The 19721-nt window shown below is 48.1% G+C and overlaps 1 protein-coding gene across 1 annotated transcript in view; it reads right to left on the minus strand.

The window, feature by feature from the left end:
• LOC139411005 (SET-binding protein-like) overlaps positions 1 to 19721 on the minus strand; it is a 57066-nt gene that overhangs the window by 15391 nt on the left and 21954 nt on the right. Inside the window, exons 3-4 of the mRNA XM_071156773.1 lie at positions 1825 to 4250; positions 1397 to 1601 (exon numbers count right to left, since the gene is read on the minus strand). Coding sequence (XP_071012874.1) covers positions 1397 to 1601; positions 1825 to 4250 — 2631 coding nt within the window. The remainder of the gene's footprint in view (positions 1 to 1396; positions 1602 to 1824; positions 4251 to 19721) is intronic.

Below are 19721 nucleotides of genomic sequence, written 5' to 3' on the forward strand. Positions count from 1 at the left end.
TTTCATCAGATGACAACAGAAGTGCAACGCTATTTGGCTGGCAGCCACACAAGTAAATGAGCTTACAATGAAAAAGTTATCATATTTATAATGTTTATCATAGAACGAATGTAGCCAGCTACATTTTCATAATGTTTTGCTTAAAGTTAATCTTGCATTTTACCAGAGCAAGTAACTTGGCTACAACGAGAAACGTACTGGAGAAAAGTAGCTACGCCTCGGTCAGAGAGTCCTCTGCTGATAGAACGCCCGTTTGGGAATTCTTATCCGAGTGGAGAAGTGCAACAGAAGCATAACATTTGTCTGATGCCGAGCAGAAATTACAATAAGAAGCATTTGAGATATTTCTTACGCGTTTTATCTTTTTTTCGGCATGAAAATAGCAGAAATGTTGCGTCAACGCCACCCCTTAGTTTAACTTGCTAGTTAGTTATCTAAGGAGGTGTCTGAATGAATAAAGAGACCGGGCATCAGATACTGTGAGCTTTCTGCCGTGTTTGAAACATCTTTACAGCTGTCTGCCATCTTGATTTCCTCGTGTCAATATGAAAACACAGATACCGCTCAACCATACAGGATAATATAACACAGTCATATTAAATCAGTACTGGATAATACATCAAGTCTACCAAATATTGAGTTGCACGCCCCCCCCCCCCCCCCCCCCCCTTTTGCCCTCATAACATCCTCAATTCTTTGGTGCATGGAATCTACAAGGTGTTGAAGGCGTTCCACAGGGATTCTGGCCCATGTTGACTCCAATGCTTCCCACAGTTGGGTCAAGTTGGCTGGATGTCCATTGGGTGGTGGACCATTCTTGATACGCACAGGAAACTGTTGAGCGTGAAAAACCCAGCAGATTTGCAGTTCTTGACACAAACCGGTGCACCTGGCATCCACTACCATACCTTGTTTAAAGACACTTAAATATTTTGTCTTGCCCATTCACCCTCTGAATCGTACATATACACAATCCATGTCTCAATTGTCTCAAGGCTTAAAACACCTTCTTTAACCTGTCTCCTCCCCTTCATCGAACCTGATTGAAGTGAAATTAACAAGTGACATCAACAAGGGATCATAGTTTTAATCTGGATTCAACTGGTCAGTCTATGTCATGGAAAGAGTTCCTAATGTTTTGTTATAATACAGTCCTGATGAGGCTTGTGGGCCTATTTAGAAATATATGAAGATGTGCTCATTTTAATGGCTGGAATGGAAAGATATCAACCACTTGGGGTTTCCATCTGTTTGATACCGTTCAATCTGTTCTATTCCAGACATCACAATGAACCCTGCCTCTAAAACCACATAATACACAATAAGTCTAGTGGTAACTTCATTCTACTCATACACTACGTTTGAGGAGATTTTAATAGGAGGTTTGATTTGATACCTCTTCTAGCTCAGACAGGAAGTGCAGGTGGTCGCGGCTCTGCAGGCACTTCCTCTTCCTGCGGTGTTTCTGCTTCTTCTCTTGCTGGGACAGGAAGTTGTCCACCACTGCCGCCTGCCGCACGCAGCGACCCCTACTGCCGCGACTGGAGGCCTCCAGAGCTGCAGCCTCCGCAGCCTCAAACCCAGACAGGTCAAATGAGTATCTGCAACACACAACATCATCCTGTCAACTGGATGTACAATGATGCTACTGTGGATTCAACCAAACCCCTGGGCAACATCAACTAACTAACTGCCTACCTACCTGACACACTCACTTACTACTAACTAATGAACATACTAATGCATTCACTTACTACTAACTAACAAACACCCTCACGCGCGCACTCAACTCACTCACGGACTCACTCCTAGAGAGATAGATACCTGCGTCGTGCGTTGGTTCCCTTCTCTGTTTGGTCAGAGGTGCTGTTGTTGTCTGTCCCTATGCCGCTGTCGCTGGGAATGGTCTCCTCGCTGTGTGATTCGCTGATGGGTGACAGCGTCACCTCCTTGACCGATGCTGCCCCCTCAGATAGGTGGGACGGGGAGTTGGCCAGGAGGAGCGGGGGAGACAGCTTCCAGCCGGCTCCCAGTAGCCCCCTGCCTAGGGGTTTAGAGGGCAGGGCACTGATGGGCTGCAGGCTGGGCATGGTGGAGTCAGAGTAGGGGCCGCGAGGGCCAGGGAGGCACAGAGAGGACAGGGTGTGACTGGGTCTGAGGAGGAGGGTAGTGGAGCTGGGAGGGAGGGTGGAAGGCACTAGAAGGCTGTTGTACAGGCTGGACATGGGGACAGGCAAAGGAGGCTTGGCCCCGCCCCTGTGGGGAAGGGTTTGGGTGTTGGAGCGTGGCTTCCTCCCTCTCTTTTTCCCGATATAGATGGTTCCTCTCTTACTGACATTGATTTGTTTCCCCAGATGCGCCTCAATGGTAGAGGCCATGGCCGTCATGGTGGAAGAGACAGGAGCTGAGGCTGACTTCAGTGCCAGGCTGCCATGTTGGCCGGAGCCTGATAGGATCTCATTCAGGATACTCTGCACCTTCCCCAGCTTCAGCTTCTTCACCGACCTGACATGGCCACCCTCACTGCGCTGCAGTTTCAACCCATTAGCATTGGGGCTAATGGAACCCGATGTGATTTGGGCTAGCGTGGTTAGCGTGTGAGTCTTCCTCCTGCGGCTGAGCCCCGCGGGGTTCTCCCGGGCCAGAGGGCTCAGGGGGGAGGTGGAAGTGCCTTCATGGATGGTTTCCACAGTGAGCAGGGGTTGTTTTTTGGGACGACCTCGTTTGCGCTTGGCGGGGGTGTGGACAGTCAGACTATCTGTGTTGGTGTACAGGGGGCTGGAGGGGGTGATGGGGAAGGCAGAGGGGGGCTCAGACATGGCTGACAGGGGGCTGCGGCCACTCTCCCTCTGGATCAGGCCTGGGGGGCTTCGGGACTTGAGGTAGGACCACCGGTCCTTGGTCTTAGGGGGTCTGGGGTAAGGGCTGAGTTTTGGGCTGGTGTTGGGGATAGGGTTAAGGCCGGGGCTTAGGTTGGGCAGTGTAGGGTTAGGGTTGAGACTGGATCTTGGACTATGGATATGGTTAAGGTTAGGGCTTGGCAATCTGGGGCTAGGGTTAGGGTCAGGGTGTTTGTGGGGGTCTGTGGATGATCTAGGACGGCCAACTGGGTTTTTCCTCACCCAGCTCTGGATCATGGCTGATTCCATGTCGGCCCCACTCATCCCCCTCTCTCCTCTCTCCGCCTTCTCTCCTTTGTCTCCTCTCGCTCCTTTCTCTCCCTTCTCTCCTCTCTCTCCTTTCTCTGCTCTGTCTGCTCTCTCCCCATTCTCTCCTCTGTCTCCGTCTGCCTCTGGCTGGCTACCCTCCTCACCCCGACCTGACCTAGACTCACTCTTGTATGATTCCATCTTGTGGCCTTTCATTTTGTGGGACACTTTGGGCTCCGGAGGCCCTGATTCATTCCTCTCTGTGATGTCAGTGCCCTGCAGCTGCTCCGATTGGTCCTCCTGGGTGAGTGACTCCTGGAGAGACCGCCTCCTCCTCCTCTTCCTCCCTTTTCCCTCCTCCATCAGCACAGGAGCACCAAGCTTTGGCATCTCCCTCTCCTCCTCCTCTCCTGTCCTTCCTATGCTCTCCCGCTCCTTCTCTTCTCTCTCCAGCTCAGGGGTCTCCTCCCTCCTGAACTTCTGCCTTTCATCTGGAACTATTGGACTCTCTGCATCTTTCTCTGCCCTCCTTCCCCATGGCAGCTCTGCATTGTGGGTATTACCCTGAGTCCTCTGGGGGTCCTTCCTGCCGTACTTCCTCTTGATGTTTCCAAACAGCTGCTCACTGACCTCCTGTAAGCCCCGCCCTCTGGAGAGAGAGGTCAGGTTTAGAATGCTAGCGTCCGTTACTACGGGCAACACGGGATCAGGGCTCAGGTGTCGATGGGGGGATGGGCTGTAAGAGCGAGGGGAGGGGCTTCCTGGTACTCTCTTCATTGGAGGTTTGAGGAAGGAAGGGGCCAGGTCAGAGAGAGGGCTCCTATTGGCTCCCGCTGGTTCTCTGCTAGGCTCCGCATGCACTGGATTGGCTGGAGGTGCGGAGGGAGGCGTGGCCCAGGATGGACTGTGTGTATGTTGGTGTGTGAACTTTGGTGGCTGTGTGTGTTGCTGTTGGGGTTGGTATGTGAGTGTGTGGGGGGGCAGTGGTGTGGTGTGTAGGATAGAGGGCTTGGGCTGGTGTTTTGGGGGGGTGACATCCCCCAGTAGTTGCAGTAGCCCCCCCTCTCTAGGTTCTGCTGCTTTGAAGGGTCTCTCATAGGTCTGAAGAGAGAAACATGAAGAAGACAGATCAGGACTCAAACTATTGGAACATACAATATAGCTGGTCTTTATGGAGCAACATGAACATTCAGTAGGGGACAACAGCTTATATCCAAGTCTACTATGAACAGACTGTTGGATAATTCATCCAAAATCTGTATATGGGTAAAATTACCCTTACCTGGAGTTAGCATCGTCAGACTTCAATCAGTGGTTCCAGGCAACTGGATGTTAGCAAAGCTGCACTGCAAGCCGAAACTTCCTCAAAAACACTTCAAACTAAGTTTGGTATCGTCGATACTCGTGAAGAACCTAGCCATGTTTTCCTCACTGCGAGACTGTTGTTATTTTTCCAATAAAATTCTAATTGTCAAATGCTCTTCTACTTCCTATGTTTACCGGTCAGTTTTGTCGACACCTGGAAAGCGATCCACGTCAAAGTGCCTTCACCAGGTGGATGACGTCATCACTGGAAAACACATAGTGATGCTCTGTGCTGCGGCTACATGAGGAAATAGCTCCAGTTTTGAGCAACCAAATTCCAGCAATTATTTCAGCAGTATGCAGGTAAAAAAAATCCCTGCTAACTCCACCAACTACCGAACTTAGTTTGAAGAGTTTGAGGAAGTTGCGGTTTGCAGTGCAGCTTTGCTAACATCGGTTCGCCTGGAACCACTGATGAAATCGGATGATGCTAATACGCTAACTCCAGGCTGTAGCCAGAAGTAAATAATGGATTATTGTAGATTCTGTCACCATAGGCCTTCAGACACAACTGAAGGTAAGAGTAATTTGACCCAAATATATATTTTGGATGAACTATCCCTTTAAGCATTCAAAACAATATTGAACAAAAGCTGTTTACAGAGCAATTCAATTCCTGTGGTAAATATATTCAATGCTGAGAGGGAGAGAGAGAGAGAGAGAGATCATGATCTTTAATCAGTCAGCGAAGGATGTCTGGGTAACTGGATCCCTAACTTAGTTAAAACATGAATACAGTACACACAGTAGTCTAAACACTGTGGTGTGTACCACTAGACACACAGTAACAGAATCTAAAGGGGCTGACATGTGAAGCAGCGAATGTGTGTGTGTGTGTGTGTGTGGTTTTGTCTGTAATTAGCAGGCTCAGCCTATGATGCAAAGACATGCCTGAAATGCTGAGCATGGAATAGCCATCATTTCTCAGAACAAGAATAGACTGACGAGTTCCAGAAGAAAGTTCTTTGTTTCTAGCCATTTTGAGCCTGTAACTGAACCCACAAATGCTAATGCTCCAGATACTCAAATAGTCTAAAGGTGGACAGTTACTGCTTTTTTATTGTTTAATTGCTTCTTTAATCAGAACAACAGTTTTCAGCTGTGCTAACATCATTGCAAAAGGGTTTTCTAATGATCAATTAGCCTTTTAAAATGATAAACTTATATTATCTAACACAACGTGCCATTGGAACACAGGAGTGATGGTTGCTGATAATGGGCCTATGTAGATATTCCATGAACAATCAGACGTTTCCAGCTACAATAGTCATTTACAACATTAACAATGTCTACACTGTATTTCTGATTTGATGTTGTTTAATTGGACAGAAAATGTGCTTTTCTTTCAAAAACAAGGACATTTCTAAGCGACCCCAAACTTTTGAACAGTAGTGTATGTCGACTATTTTTCATCAATGAATAAAAAGCATTATTTAGCAATGTTATTGTTTTCTCTCCCAGTCATTTGACCGGCAACATTTTTTGAATCGGCCAAAAGTTGTCAATTACCGGCTAACGGAAACCATCATGCACACACACACAGCAGTGCCAGAGAAACCAGAGCCTATGACAGCCATTTTACAGGATTCATCTCTGCTCAGTGGTTGCAGGGAACAAAGCAAAACAGCCAAACACAGAGTCACATCTCATCTACCAATGCGCTTCTCTCTCTCGCTCTCTCTCTCACCATCCAATCAGTAGTCAGTGAGTGAGACTCATTCTGCTTCTCTCCTCAGCAGGTTGTTTATCTGCAGAGCACAGGCTGCACACACACACACACACACACACACACACACACAGTTACATGCATAGGGACACACAGGGCTGTTTATCTGCAGAGTACAGGCCGTCACTCACAGGATGCTCTGAGATGAGTCTGGAGAGGGAACTGTGCGCGTGTGTGTGTGTGTGTAAGGTGATAGCATGTCTGTATCAGGTGCCAGTCATTCTAACTCAAATGACCCGGATATCTGAGAATGGACAGGCAGGAGCTTAGAATACCTTCTTTACTGATATCCTCTCTAGAGCAGGGTCACACAGCTCATCCCCCCTCCTCCCCCCCTGCAACTATTCTCCAGGTCGTTGCTGTAAATGACAATGTGTTCTCAGTTAACTTAACTGGTAAAATATGGGTAAAATAAAAATAAAATACAAATTATCACAGTCGCACACAGTCCCAAATATAACTAAAAAAACATGTGCTTTTAATCTAACTTCAAAGAGAATTCCCCACCCTCTCACTCCCTCCCTCACTGCCCCTCTCTCCATGAGCTGTGCGCTAGTCTCTCTAACCACAAACTCACCACAGAGATAATAAAGGAAGGATGCATGGCCACTTCCCCTAGTCTGTTTGAAACTGGATGGTTTCTTGGCAATTTTTGTTCTGCCCCCTCTTCTCTCTTGCTCTTCCTTCGTCTTTCTCTCCATCCTCTCACTCTGCTCCACCCTCCTCCTTTTCTCCGCACTACCCACTATCTCTATTTCACCACTATCATGTCAGTCCCATAGTTCCTCCGGCTCAGTGGCGTGTGAGTACCGCTAGCTGACAGCAGGGGGTGTAAGAACAGCTAAATGACAGCAGGGGGAGTGAGTACCGCTAGCTGACAGCAGGGGGTGTGAGTATCACTAGCTGACAGCAGGGGGTGTGAGTACAGCTAAATGACAGCAGGGGGTGTGAGTACCGCTAGCTGACAGCAGTGGGTGTGAGTACAGCTAAATGACAGCAGGGGGTGTGAGTACCGCTAGCTGACAGCAGGGGGTGTGAGTACCGCTAAATGACAGCAGGGGGTGTGAGTACCGCTAAATGACAGCAGGGGGTGTGATTACCGCTAGCTGACAGCAGCAGGTGTGAGTACCGCTAGCTGACAGCAAGGGGTGTGAGTACCGCTAGCTGACAGCAGGGGGTGTGAGTACCGCTAGCTGACAGCTGGGGGTGTGAGTACCGCTAGCTGACAGCAGGGGGTGTGAGTATAGCTAAATGACAGCAGGGGGTGTGAGTAGCGCTAAATGACAGCAGGGGGTGTGAGTACTGATAAATGACAGCAGGGGGTGTGAGTACTGATAAATGACAGCAGGGGGTGTGAGTACCGCTAGCTGACAGCAGCAGGTGTGAGTACCGCTAGCTGACAGCAGGGGGTGTAAGTACCGCTAGCTGACAGCAGGGGGTGTGAGTGTCGCTAGCTGACAGCAGGGGGTGTGAGTACCGCTAGCTGACAGCAGGGGGTGTGAGTATAGCTAAATGACAGCAGGGGGTGTGAGTAGCGCTAAATGACAGCAGGGGGTGTGAGTTGTGAGTACTGATAAATGACAGCAGGGGGTGTGAGCACCGCTAGCTGACAGCAGGAGGTGTGAGTACCGCTAAATGATAGCAGGAGGTGTGAGTATCGCTAAATGACAGCAGGGGGTGTGAGTACCGCTAAATGACAGCAGGGGGTGTGAGTACCGCTAAATGACAGCAGGGGTGTGAGTACCGCTAAATGACAGCAGGGGGTGTGAGTACCGCTAAATGACAGCAGGGGGTGTGAGTACCGCTAGCTGACAGCAGGGGGTGTGAGTACCGCTAGCTGACGGTGTGAGTACTGCTAGTTGACAGTAGGGGGTGTGAGTACTGCTTGCTGACAGCAGGAGGAGTGAGTACCGCTAGCTGACAGCAGGGGGTGTGAGTACTGCTAGCTGACAGCAGGAGGTGTGAGTACTGCTAGCTGACAGCAGGAGGTGTGAGTACCGCTAGCTGACAGCAGGAGGCGTGAGTACTGCTAGCTGACAGCAGGGGGTGTGAGTACTGCTAGCTGACAGCAGGAGGTGTGAGTACTGCTAGCTGACAGCAGGGGGTGTGAGTACTGCTAGCTGACAGCAGGGGGTGTGAGTACTGCTAGCCGACAGCAGGGGGTGGCAGGAAGGGAGTTGCAATAGAGGGACTAACCCTGAGCCAGCAAAACAGTGACATCTCACATCCACCCCTAGCCACCGACCCTAGCCCCTACCCAACTAGACATTTTACTAGCCCCTAACTTTGAATACCAAATCAGAGATACTACCATATTGCTACCATATACTAGTACCATATTAATACATTACCATTTTGCATACCCATCCAATTCCCCCAGATCTACAGAAGTGTCTATAGGGCAGGGTTATGACAGACAGTTCATGAGGAAGCCGGACAGTTGGCCAGTCAAGGTCAGGCACTCTGATTGATCATAATGGAATTGATCCTGTCTGTAGACACTTACAAGGATGGACCACAATCCCAGAGCACATACTCTATGTTACTGCTTATTTCTGTTGTCAAAAGGCCTTCAGTCAGTCTACTCCTCATATGAGTGTTGAGTCATATGAAGAGTCACACACACATGCGCGCGTGCGCAGACACAAACATTGAACTTGATGAGTCACAGTGACCTTTACCTCCACAGAGGAGTGAGTCACACGTTACCCATGATCCTCCACTTTAACCCTGGGTGTTACATCATCAGTGGCAGGGCCTCTGTGTGTGTGTGTGTGTGTGTGTATGTGTGTGTGTGTGTGTGTGTCTGACACTGTTACACAATCCCAAACCAACTCCTACCACCTAGGCAGTGTAGATCTGAAGGTACAGTAGGAGCCAGAGACAAGAGGCTAGGAGTAGATATAGGGCTTGGTATGTGACTACCTTAGAGACCACACAGTGTTGTTATCTAAACCAGGAAGTGACACCTCTGACCCGGAAGAGGAAGTAGTAGTTAGTGATTAGTGCTAATCCACAGGGTCTGAACTCTGACCTCTAAGGATAACACACATACAGAGAGAGAGAGAGAGAGAGAGAGGGAGAGAGACATAGATACACACACAGACATACAGTGCATTCGGAAAGTATTCAGACCCCATTGACTTTGTCCACATTTTGTTACGCTACAGCCTTATTCTAAAGAGAGATGGAGGTATGTGGGTGTATAAATAGTTTTTTTCTCCTCATCAATCTAAACACAATACCCTATACTGTCAAAGCAAAAACAGGTTTTTAGAAATGTTTGCGAATGTATTAAAAATAATAAATTTACGTAAGTACTCACCTTTGGCAGCGATTACAGCCTTGCGTCTTCTTGGGTATGAAGCTACATGCTTGGCACACCAGTATTTGTGGAGTTTCAGCCCATTCTTCTCTGCTGATTCTCTCAAGCTCTCAGGTTAAATGTGGCGTCACTGCACAGCTATTTTCAGGTCTCCAGAGATGTTCAATCGGGTTCAAGTCTGGGCTCTGGCTGGGCCACTCAAGGATATTCAGAGACTTGCTCTGAAGCCACTCCTGCGTTGTCTTGGCTGTGTGCTTAGGGTTGTTGTCATGTTGGAAGGTGAACCTTCGCCCCAGTCTAAGGGCCTGAGCACTCCGGAGCAGATTTTCATCAAGGATCTCTCTGTGCTTTGCTGCGTTCAATCTTTCCCTCGATCTTGACTAGTCTCCCAGTCCCTGCCGCTGAAAAACATCCCCACAGCAAAATGCTGCCACCACCATGCTTCACCGTAGGGATGCTGCCACCACCATGCTTCACCGTAGGGATGGTGCCAGATGTCCTCCAGATGTGACGGTTCGTATTCAGGTCAAAGAGTTTAATCTTGGTTTCATAGAGAATCTGAATTCTCATGGTCTGAGAGTCCTTCAAAGGCCTTTTGGCAAACTCCCTGTGGCTGTCATGTGCCTTTTAAGAGGAGTGGCTTCCGTCTGGCCACTATACCATAAAGGCCTGATTGGTGGCGTGCTGCAGAGATGGGTGAACTTTCCAGAAGGACAACCATCTCCACAGAGGCACTCTGTCAGAGTGACCATCGGGTTCTTGGTCACCTCCCTGACCAAAGCCCTTCTCCCCAGACTCCTCAGTTTGGTCGTGTGGCCAGCTCTAGAATGATTTCTTCCATTTAATAATGATGGAAGCCACTGTGTTCTGGGGACTTTCAATACTGCAGAAATGTTTTGGTACCCTTCCCCAGATCTGTGCCTCGACACAATCCTGTCACGGAGCTCTATGGACAATTCCTTTTTTTGCTCTGACTTGCACTGTCAACTATGGGACATTATATAGACAGGTGTTTGATCAACTTCAAGCAAAAAAACAAATGCACTGTATGTCTGGTGCAGAGAGACAAGAGGGAGCCACGAGAAAACATGTTTTCATCAGTCATGGACATAAACACTTCAAAAGAAGTTGGAGAACAAGCTATGAAGGAAAAATACCGGGATTCTGGTGCAGGTACAGCCAACTAGCGCAAAAATAATATTGTGATATTGTCAAAACGATACGATGCAATATATGGTAAAAAAAATGATATCCCGATATGTAACTGCAGCGATTACATCTACCATCACTATAAAACAGTCAAATTAGTAGTTGCCGTTTAAAGGGTAAAAAACAACAACTGTGATGCACATGAATGTTATAAACCTATTGTTCTATTTGTCGTTACCGCATCAATTCAGGCAATTTATGGCGATGTGGATTTTCTTCCCAAATCTCCCGGTTCTAAGACATACACACATGCACACACCCCTCTGCCTTTTAACGACAACATAACAGACCTGCCAATCAGTGAGGTCAGTTTCGTGTTCCCCCTGCTGATGGTTGCGTAGGTAAAGCTGATCCTAGATCAGTTCCAGTGGTCAACAACAAACACACACTGCAGACAGCAGCATAGGAAAGGTACCATACAACACAGTTAGGTGAAAGTGCTGAGATGAAAACAGATGTGAACTGGTACTCCTACACACTAAATATACTTGCAAATTCAACAGTAGACCCTGCCCATATTCTCTCTCAGTTTCACAGTCCCTTTCTGGAAAAACTCAGACTCCAGCATGGAGGGAATCAGAATACTTATTTCAGAACATTATTTCAGAACACTAACAGAACACTTACACTGCCCCACCCAAATCTGTCTCTGTCTCTCACCCACCACACACACACACACACACACACACACACACACACACACACACACACACACACACACACACACACACACACACACACACACACACACACACACACACACACACACACACACACACACACACACACACACACACACACACACTGCCCTTCAAATTCTGTTTTTGCAGCCTTTTATTTGGCGGTGTGCCTGGTGGTTAGAGTGTTTCATTTTCCCTGTAAAGAACTGGGCAGCTGTCCAGAGACAGACAAAGAGAGAGAGAGAGAGCGAGAGAGAGGTGGGGGGGGGGGGGAGAAGGAAGGAGAGAGAGAAAGCGAGAGGAGGGGGAGGGGAAGGTTTTGGTAAAAGAATGAGAGAGCAGGGGAAGGGAGGGAAAGGGGAACAGTTTAAAAAAAGAGAAAGAAGAGCCTAGACAGTCTTATCATCACTTCCCTCCAAAATGGACTGATTGATATTATCACATGAGCAGTGAACACTCTCTCTCCCTCTCTCCTTTGACATCACAATATTTGCCCTCGTGCCCCCCTCTCCTATCTCATCCCTCCTTTTCATTCTCTGTTCTGAAGAGGACCATTCTCCCCCTGTGGGAACCACGCTCTGAGACACACACACACACCCTCTCCTCCTGGTAGCTCCATTCAGAGTGGTGGTTCTCTGTGATCTCTGTGTCTGACAGCCACACACACACACACACACACACACACACACACACACACACACACACACACACACACACACACACACACACACACACACACACACACACACACACACACACACACACACACACACACACACACACACACACACACACACACACACACAGAGCGAGAGAGACAGCTCCTCAGCAAACAAACACCATGAATACTAACACGCCTTTGTGTCCGCCGCACTTAAAGCGGAGGAGAGGGAGGGGGAGGAGAGAAAGAGAGGGAAAAAAGCAGAGGGAGAAAAGAGGCGCTGTAATAGTGTTGATCTTGTGGCTACTCTCACAAACCCCCTCCTCCCCCCTCTCTCTCGTTTTCTCCTTCTTCCCACCAGTTCTCCAGGGAATAAAGACCTCCATTCATCCGCCGGAGGAGAGACACGGTGGAGGGAGGAGGGAGAGGAGGGCAGGCATTGGGAGGCTCAAGGTGGGACTGTCTGTGGAACTCTGTGTGTGTGTGTGTGTGTGTGTGTGTGTGTGTGTGTGTGTGTGTGTGTGTGTGTGTGTGTGTGTGTGTTCAATGACGATGTGAACAAGATATTTAAACCAGTTCAAACAGTGTCCAGTGAAATAAACCATCTCTGAAAAACGGCCTTCCCACCGAGCTTCAGAGAGTTCCGTTGTCCATGATTTCTTTTAGGCAACCGTGGATATAGCACTGTGTTTTAGAAAAGAAAGAAAACAAGCTTTACAAGGCTTTCCTGATACATCTAAAGAAGTCATGCGTGGAAGGTGAGGGATGTGCACGGTCGTCAAATGAGCGTCTACTAGTATGAATGAATCATTATCCTACAAAGATGACTCTGACAAAGTCTCATCAAAAGCCTGTGATTGGTTGAGACAAAGTGTGCAATGACATCAGAATTGAGAGGGTCCCCTGCAGAAAGATAGTCAAATGTACATGCTATACAAAGCATACTTCTAATGCCATTATTGACAGTGTATGGTGTGTGTGTGTGTGTGTGGTGTGTGTGTGTACGGCCACACACATGTCAGTAAGTGTGTGCATTTATACGTGTGTCTAATCCGTGTCATTATCATTATGTTGTGTGTGTGTGTGTGTGTGTGTGTGTGTGTGTGTGTGTGTGTGTGTGCAATTACAGTGATAATCGCTGTAGCACTGTAATTGCCGTTCTAAAACGATGCTCTTATAGCCATTCAAAACACACACACACACACACACACACACACACACACACACACACACACACACACACACACACACACACACACACACACACACACTCACACACACACACAAGCTCTGCTTATATGAAAGCATGAGATCACATGTTAATAGCTATCCCAGGCTATTCACTAAAGAGGACCAGTGCTCCCAAAACGTATAAACAACACACAACATTCCCTCCAATGCATCCCCTGTACTCTGTGAACAGGACCTAATAGGCAAGCTCCAGTACAGCAAGAAGCAATGCCTAGCCACTAAGCTGCTTCAGGCCATGAGGGATGAGGACTTCCTGTGTGGAATGATGGGTAATTTAGGACAGGAGGGTCAAACCAAAAGTGTTTCTATCACTGTGTGATTCCTCTACTCTCTGTCCCTAGGTGACCTGATAACTCTAGAAGAGGAAACACACACGTACACACACACACACACACACACACACACACACACACACACACACACACACACACACACACACACACACACATGTGCGCACACACACACACAAAGATGGAAAAAGGGCAGGGAGCGACACACAATGGTCTTAACCAATCACACAACTCCCTGCCCTCAAGCCCAAGCACACCAACAATAATGCCTTTGTGTCAGGCAGCACTCCACTTACTCTCTCTCTCTCTTTGGCACACATACACACACAATAACACACACACACACACACACACATTTACATACAGGCATCTTGCAGGGAAGGGAACATCATTTCTGAACACAGGACTGGTTTTCTGTGTGTGAGAGAGTTTGTGTGTGTGTGTATGTGTGTGTGTCCATGAGCTTCCACCTGGGCACATGACTGCAGCTGCCACCTCTCCTCTCCCCCCTCTCTCTCTAAGAGGTACGTGAGAGGTCACACGCAGCAGCATTCCACACAGTCTGAGAACGACAGAGCAGTGCAGAGAACAGGGAGAAGATGAAAAGCCACAGAGCATTACAGAAGACAGAAGTTATGGGTTATCATACTGTCATAGATCCACAAACACACACTGAGCTGTGTGTGTGTGTGTGTGTGTGTGTGTGTGTGTCTGGACCACTACAAAAGACCCTCGTGACTATAGTCAATAAAATAGCTGTGCTAAGACAAACTAACTGACAGACTAACTGACAGACTACTGACAGACTAACTGACAGACTAACTGACAGACTAACTGACAGACTAACTGACATAAATGAGTGATGGAAAGAAAGAGTGAGAGAAGAAAGTAGAGAGAGGAACAGACAGTAAATGAAAAAGAGAGATGGAATGACAGAGGGGGAGATGGAGGGGGGGGGGGGAGGTAGCAGTATGGGGACAGGTTCAAGGGCTGATAGGGCAGCGTTGAAAGGAGATCGTCCCACCACACACACACACACACACACACACACACACACACACACACACACACACACACACTTGACAGGCGGGCTCTAGCGGACAGCTGATGGGGAGATCTCATTTCACTGACAAACACACTTACGCTTCAAGTGAGACACAGTGAAAGTCAATACTCTGCCCCTCCGCCTCCCCCTCCGCCCCTTTCCATGTCTTCCCTCACCCTGCCTCCCCCTCCGTCCCTCGCCCTGCCTCCCCCTCCGTCCCCCTCCCTGCCTCCCCCCCTCCCTGCCTCCCCCTCCGTCCCCCTCCCTGCCTCCCATGTCTCTACTCTCCTTCCCCACACCTCCCCTGCCACATACCTAACTGTCTCTGTGTTGTAGGTAGCCTTACCCATACCTAACTGTCTCTGTGTTGTAGGTAGCCTTACCCATACCTAACTAACTGCCTCTGTGTTGTAGGTAGCCTTACCCATACCTAACTAACTGTCTCTGTGTTGTAGGTAGCCTTACCCATACCTAACTGTCTCTGTGTTGTAGGTAGCCTTACCCATACCTAACTAACTGTCTCTGTGTTGTAGGTAGCCTTACCCATACCTAACTAACTGCCTCTGTGTTGTAGGTAGCCTTACCCATACCTAACTAACTGTCTCTGTGTTGTAGGTAGCCTTACCCATACCTAACTGTCTCTGTGTTGTAGGTAGCCTTACCCATACCTAACTGTCTCTGTGTTGTAGGTAGCCTTACCCATACCTAACTAACTGCCTCTGTGTTGTAGGTAGCCTTACCCATACCTAACTAACTGTCTCTGTGTTGTAGGTAGCCTTACCCATACCTAACTGTCTCTGTGTTGTAGGTAGCCTTACCCATACCTAACTGTCTCTGTGTTGTAGGTAGCCTTACCCATACCTAACTAACTGTCTCTGTGTTGTAGGTAGCCTTACCCATACCTAACTGTCTCTGTGTTGTAGGTAGCCTTACCCATACCTAACTGTCTCTGTGGTGTAGGTGTCAGAACAATACTACTGTACCAACTACTGTTGGGCTGTGGTTTCCATGGTGAAGCTGCATCAGCCTCTGAAAGGTCAGAGGTGAGGGGTCACCATACAGCAGAGACAATGTGTTAGGAGGCTAGAGTTTCAGATTCTGTCCCCAGCACACACACACACACACACACACACACACACACACACACACACACACACACACACACACACACACACACACACACACACACACTGTGAATAGCACTTGGATAGCACAGTGGGAATGTGTGAGGTGGGATAGTGCTACCACGGCAGGGCCGGCGTGTTGCTGTGGTTGTAGAGGCACCCGGAGCTCCCTTAGCCCAGCCGGAATGTTACAACACTCCTGTCATCTGAGGATCTCGTGTCTGCTTAGTCCCTCTGACTGACACACACACACACACAAGCACACACGCACATACAATCAACCCCTCAGGGCAAGACAGCGGAGCGAGTGGAGGCCAGGCCAGACTACAGTTGTCTCAACCATGACCCCCTCACATAAAGACACACTATTGGTCCAGTCAATATTCCCTAGCCTGCTCTTCTCCCTACGAGCCCAGAAGGTCAGACAGGGCCAGAGTTAACCTTGCCTATTTGTCTCTGTGCAGCCAGCCTACCAGTTTGTGTGTGTACCTCTCTATCTCTCTCACTGGGGGTGACCTTGCAGAGTCATTCTTTCATTTGAGGTGTTCACATTGCAGCACAAGCAGATAGGATTAGGAAGCAGCAGAGCTTGCGTGGAACTGTGTGTGTGTGTGTTTGTGTGCACAGTCTGTTTTGACCATTTTGCACGGTCATACATGCCCTCAGGTTTATTTGTGTGTGTGTGTGTGTGGCAGTGGGGGGCAGAGCATGTGAGCGGAGTTGAGCGGTAGGAAGTCCCGCTCATTGCTCATGGAACGGTGCTTTCTGGCGCTCCACATCCTTCCCAACCGCTCCGCTAAAAACCACATCGCGCTCACAGGGAGAAACTCATGAGCTCCATTCATTAAAATCACCATTTAACCAACACCATCTATTTTTGTGACTACCTGGACCTACCATTTGGTTTTGAAGTAGCCTATGGAAACCAAACCATATGATTTGAATAAATCTGAAAAGGGGGCGGCAGGGTAGCCTAATGGTTAGAGTGTTGGACTAGTAACCAAAAGGTTCAAATCCCCGAGCTGACAAGGTACAAATCTGTCGTTCTGCCCCTGAACAGGCAGTTAACCCACTGTTCCTAGGCCGTCATTTTGTTGTATTAAATCATTCTAATCCATATATTGCGCATATAGGCTGTGACTTACTTAGAATGAAATACAAATTAAACAGGAAATGCCTTATTAGGCTCAGTCTACAGTGCCTTTGAATTCACTTTTAGACTTAGAAACATGAGTTTGTCAAGAGTCTGTGGCTTCAGGGTCATGCGATGGTGACTGGAGAGCAGACCAGCAGTGGAGAATATCCTCTCCTCACTTGAAGAGCCACTGGGGATGCTAAACACACTTCGGGTCATTCTTGCCAGGCTGGGCAGCGATGCAGCGTTGTTTTTTCTAAAGGGTTTTAGGCAAAATAACCAGATCAAAACGGAAAGCTCCTCGAAGCTCCTACAGAGCATTCGGAAGGTATTCAGACCCTTCACTTTTCGCACATTTTGTTACGTTACAACCTTATTCTAAAATGGATGAAATTGTTTTCTTCCTCATCAATCTACACACAATGCCCCATAATGACAAAGCAAAAACTGGTTCTTGGGTATGATGCTACAAGCTTGGCACACCTGTATTTGGGGAGTTTCTCCCATTCTTCTCTGCAGATCCTCCAAAGCTCTGTCAGGTTGAATGGGGAACGTCACTGCACAGCTATTTTCAGATCTCTCCAGAGATGTTTGATCGGCTTCAAGTCCGGGCTCTGGGCCCCTGAAGGACATTCAGACACTTGTCCCGAAGCAACTCCTGATGTCTTGGCTGTGTTGGAAGGTGAACCTTCACCCCAGTTTGAGGTCCTGAGCAAATTTTCATCAACGATCTCTCTGTACTTTGCTTCGTTCATCTTTCCCTCGATCCTGACTAGTCTCCCAGTCCCTGCCGCTGAAAAACATCCCCACAGCATGATGCTGCCACCACCATGCTTCACCGTAGGGATGGTGCCAGGATTCCTCCAGCCATGACGCTTGGCATTCAGGCCAAAGAGTTCAATCTTGGTTTCATCAGAACAGAGAATCTTGTTTGTCATGATCTGAGAGTCCTTTATATGCCTTTTTGGCACACTCCAAGCGGGCTGTCATGTGCCTTTTAAGAGGAGTGGCTTCCGTCTGGCCACTCTACCATAAAGGCCTGATTGGTGGAGTGCTGCAGAGATGGTTGTCCTTCTGGAAGGTTCTCCCATCTCCACAGAGGAACTCTGGAGCTCTGTCAGAGTGACCATCCGGTTCTTGGTCACCTCCCTGACCAAGGCCCTTCTCTCCTGATTGCTCAGTTTGGCCAGATGGCCAGCTCTAGAAAGAGTCTTGGTGGTTCCAAACTTCTTCCATTTAATAATGATAGAGGCCACTGTGTTCTGGGGACCTTCAACGCTGCAGAAATGTTTTGATACACAATCCTGTCTCGGAGCTCTACGGACAATTCCTTTGACCTCAAGGCTTGGTTTTTGCTCTGACAGGCACAGTCAACAGTGTGACCTTATATAGACAGGTGTGTGCCTTTCCAAATCATGTCCAATCAATTGAATTTACCACAGTTGGACTCCAATCAAGTTGTAGAAACATCTCAAGGATGATCAATGGAAACAGGATGCACCTGAGCTCAACTTCGAGTCTCATAGCAAAGGGTCTGAATACTGAATATCAGTTATTTCTGTTTTTTTTGTTTGACTGTTTTCCCTTTGTCATTATGGGGTATTGTGTGTAGATTGATGAGGGAAAAATGATACAATTATTTAATACATTTTAGAATAAGGTTGTAACGTAACAAAATGTGGAAAAAGTCAAGGAGTCTGAATACTTTCCGAATGCACTGTATGCCAGGCCTATTGAGCCAAAATCAATGATGGCCTGTTGTATAGATAATAGAACAAAGATGAACAAAACTTCTAAGAGATCTGATTTTTAGTTTATAAGTACTTTGCTACAATGACACACTAACGCTAACCACCTTGTTCCTTTCTGTTAGCATGTGCACGTAGTACACCATCAGTTAGTACATTCAGGATACAGGTCTTTTCAGATTCCACAATGATTCTTTAGTTGTGGACACTACATCACCTCTTTGTCCTCCTCATCTTTGTTAGTCCCCTTGATTTTGCACCTTTTCTTTATGCAAATATTTAGTGAACTCCATGACAGTAGCTAAAGAAAGGGGCTATAGCAGCACACAAGTGGACTAGAAATGCATGCTGGGCCAGGAATGCCCTGAGCTCGATTGAGCGCTACTGTAGCGAAGTAGGAGCGGGCTAGGAGGCCGACGCTCCAGCCTTTGGGAATCTCGCGCCGTGCTCCAGTCAAATTGGGCATGCTCCACTCCCCGCTCCAGCTCCACTCCACTCACATACTCAGGTGGGGGGTGGGGTAGACACAGATGGACAGCTGGTGTTTCTGTGATGGTAAATCACTCAGAGACACCCCTGCCCAAGCGCACACACACACACACCACTCTGGCCCCACCCCCCTCCACTCTGGCCCCACCCCCTCCACTCTGGCCCCACCCCTTCCACTCTGCCCCCCCCCCCCCCCCCCTCCACTACAGTCTGGAGCGCTTTTTACATTTTTTTTTATTTAACCTTTATTTAACTAGGCAAGTAAGTTAAGAACACATTCTTATTTACAATGACGGCCTACCAAAAGGCCTCCTGCGGGGACGGGGGCTGGGATATTTACATTTGTTTTACAAATATAGGACGCATCAAGAGAAGAGAGACTCCACAACACTACATAAAAGGGAGACCTAAGACAACAGCATAGCATGGTAGCAACATGACAATAACAGGGTAGCAACACAACATGGTACAAACATTACTGGGCACAGACAACAGCACAAAAGGCAAGAAGGTAGAGACAACAA

Source organism: Oncorhynchus clarkii, chromosome 6 (genome assembly GCF_045791955.1).
Source record: "Oncorhynchus clarkii lewisi isolate Uvic-CL-2024 chromosome 6, UVic_Ocla_1.0, whole genome shotgun sequence".
In the NCBI taxonomy this organism is placed as follows: Eukaryota; Metazoa; Chordata; class Actinopteri; order Salmoniformes; family Salmonidae; genus Oncorhynchus; species Oncorhynchus clarkii.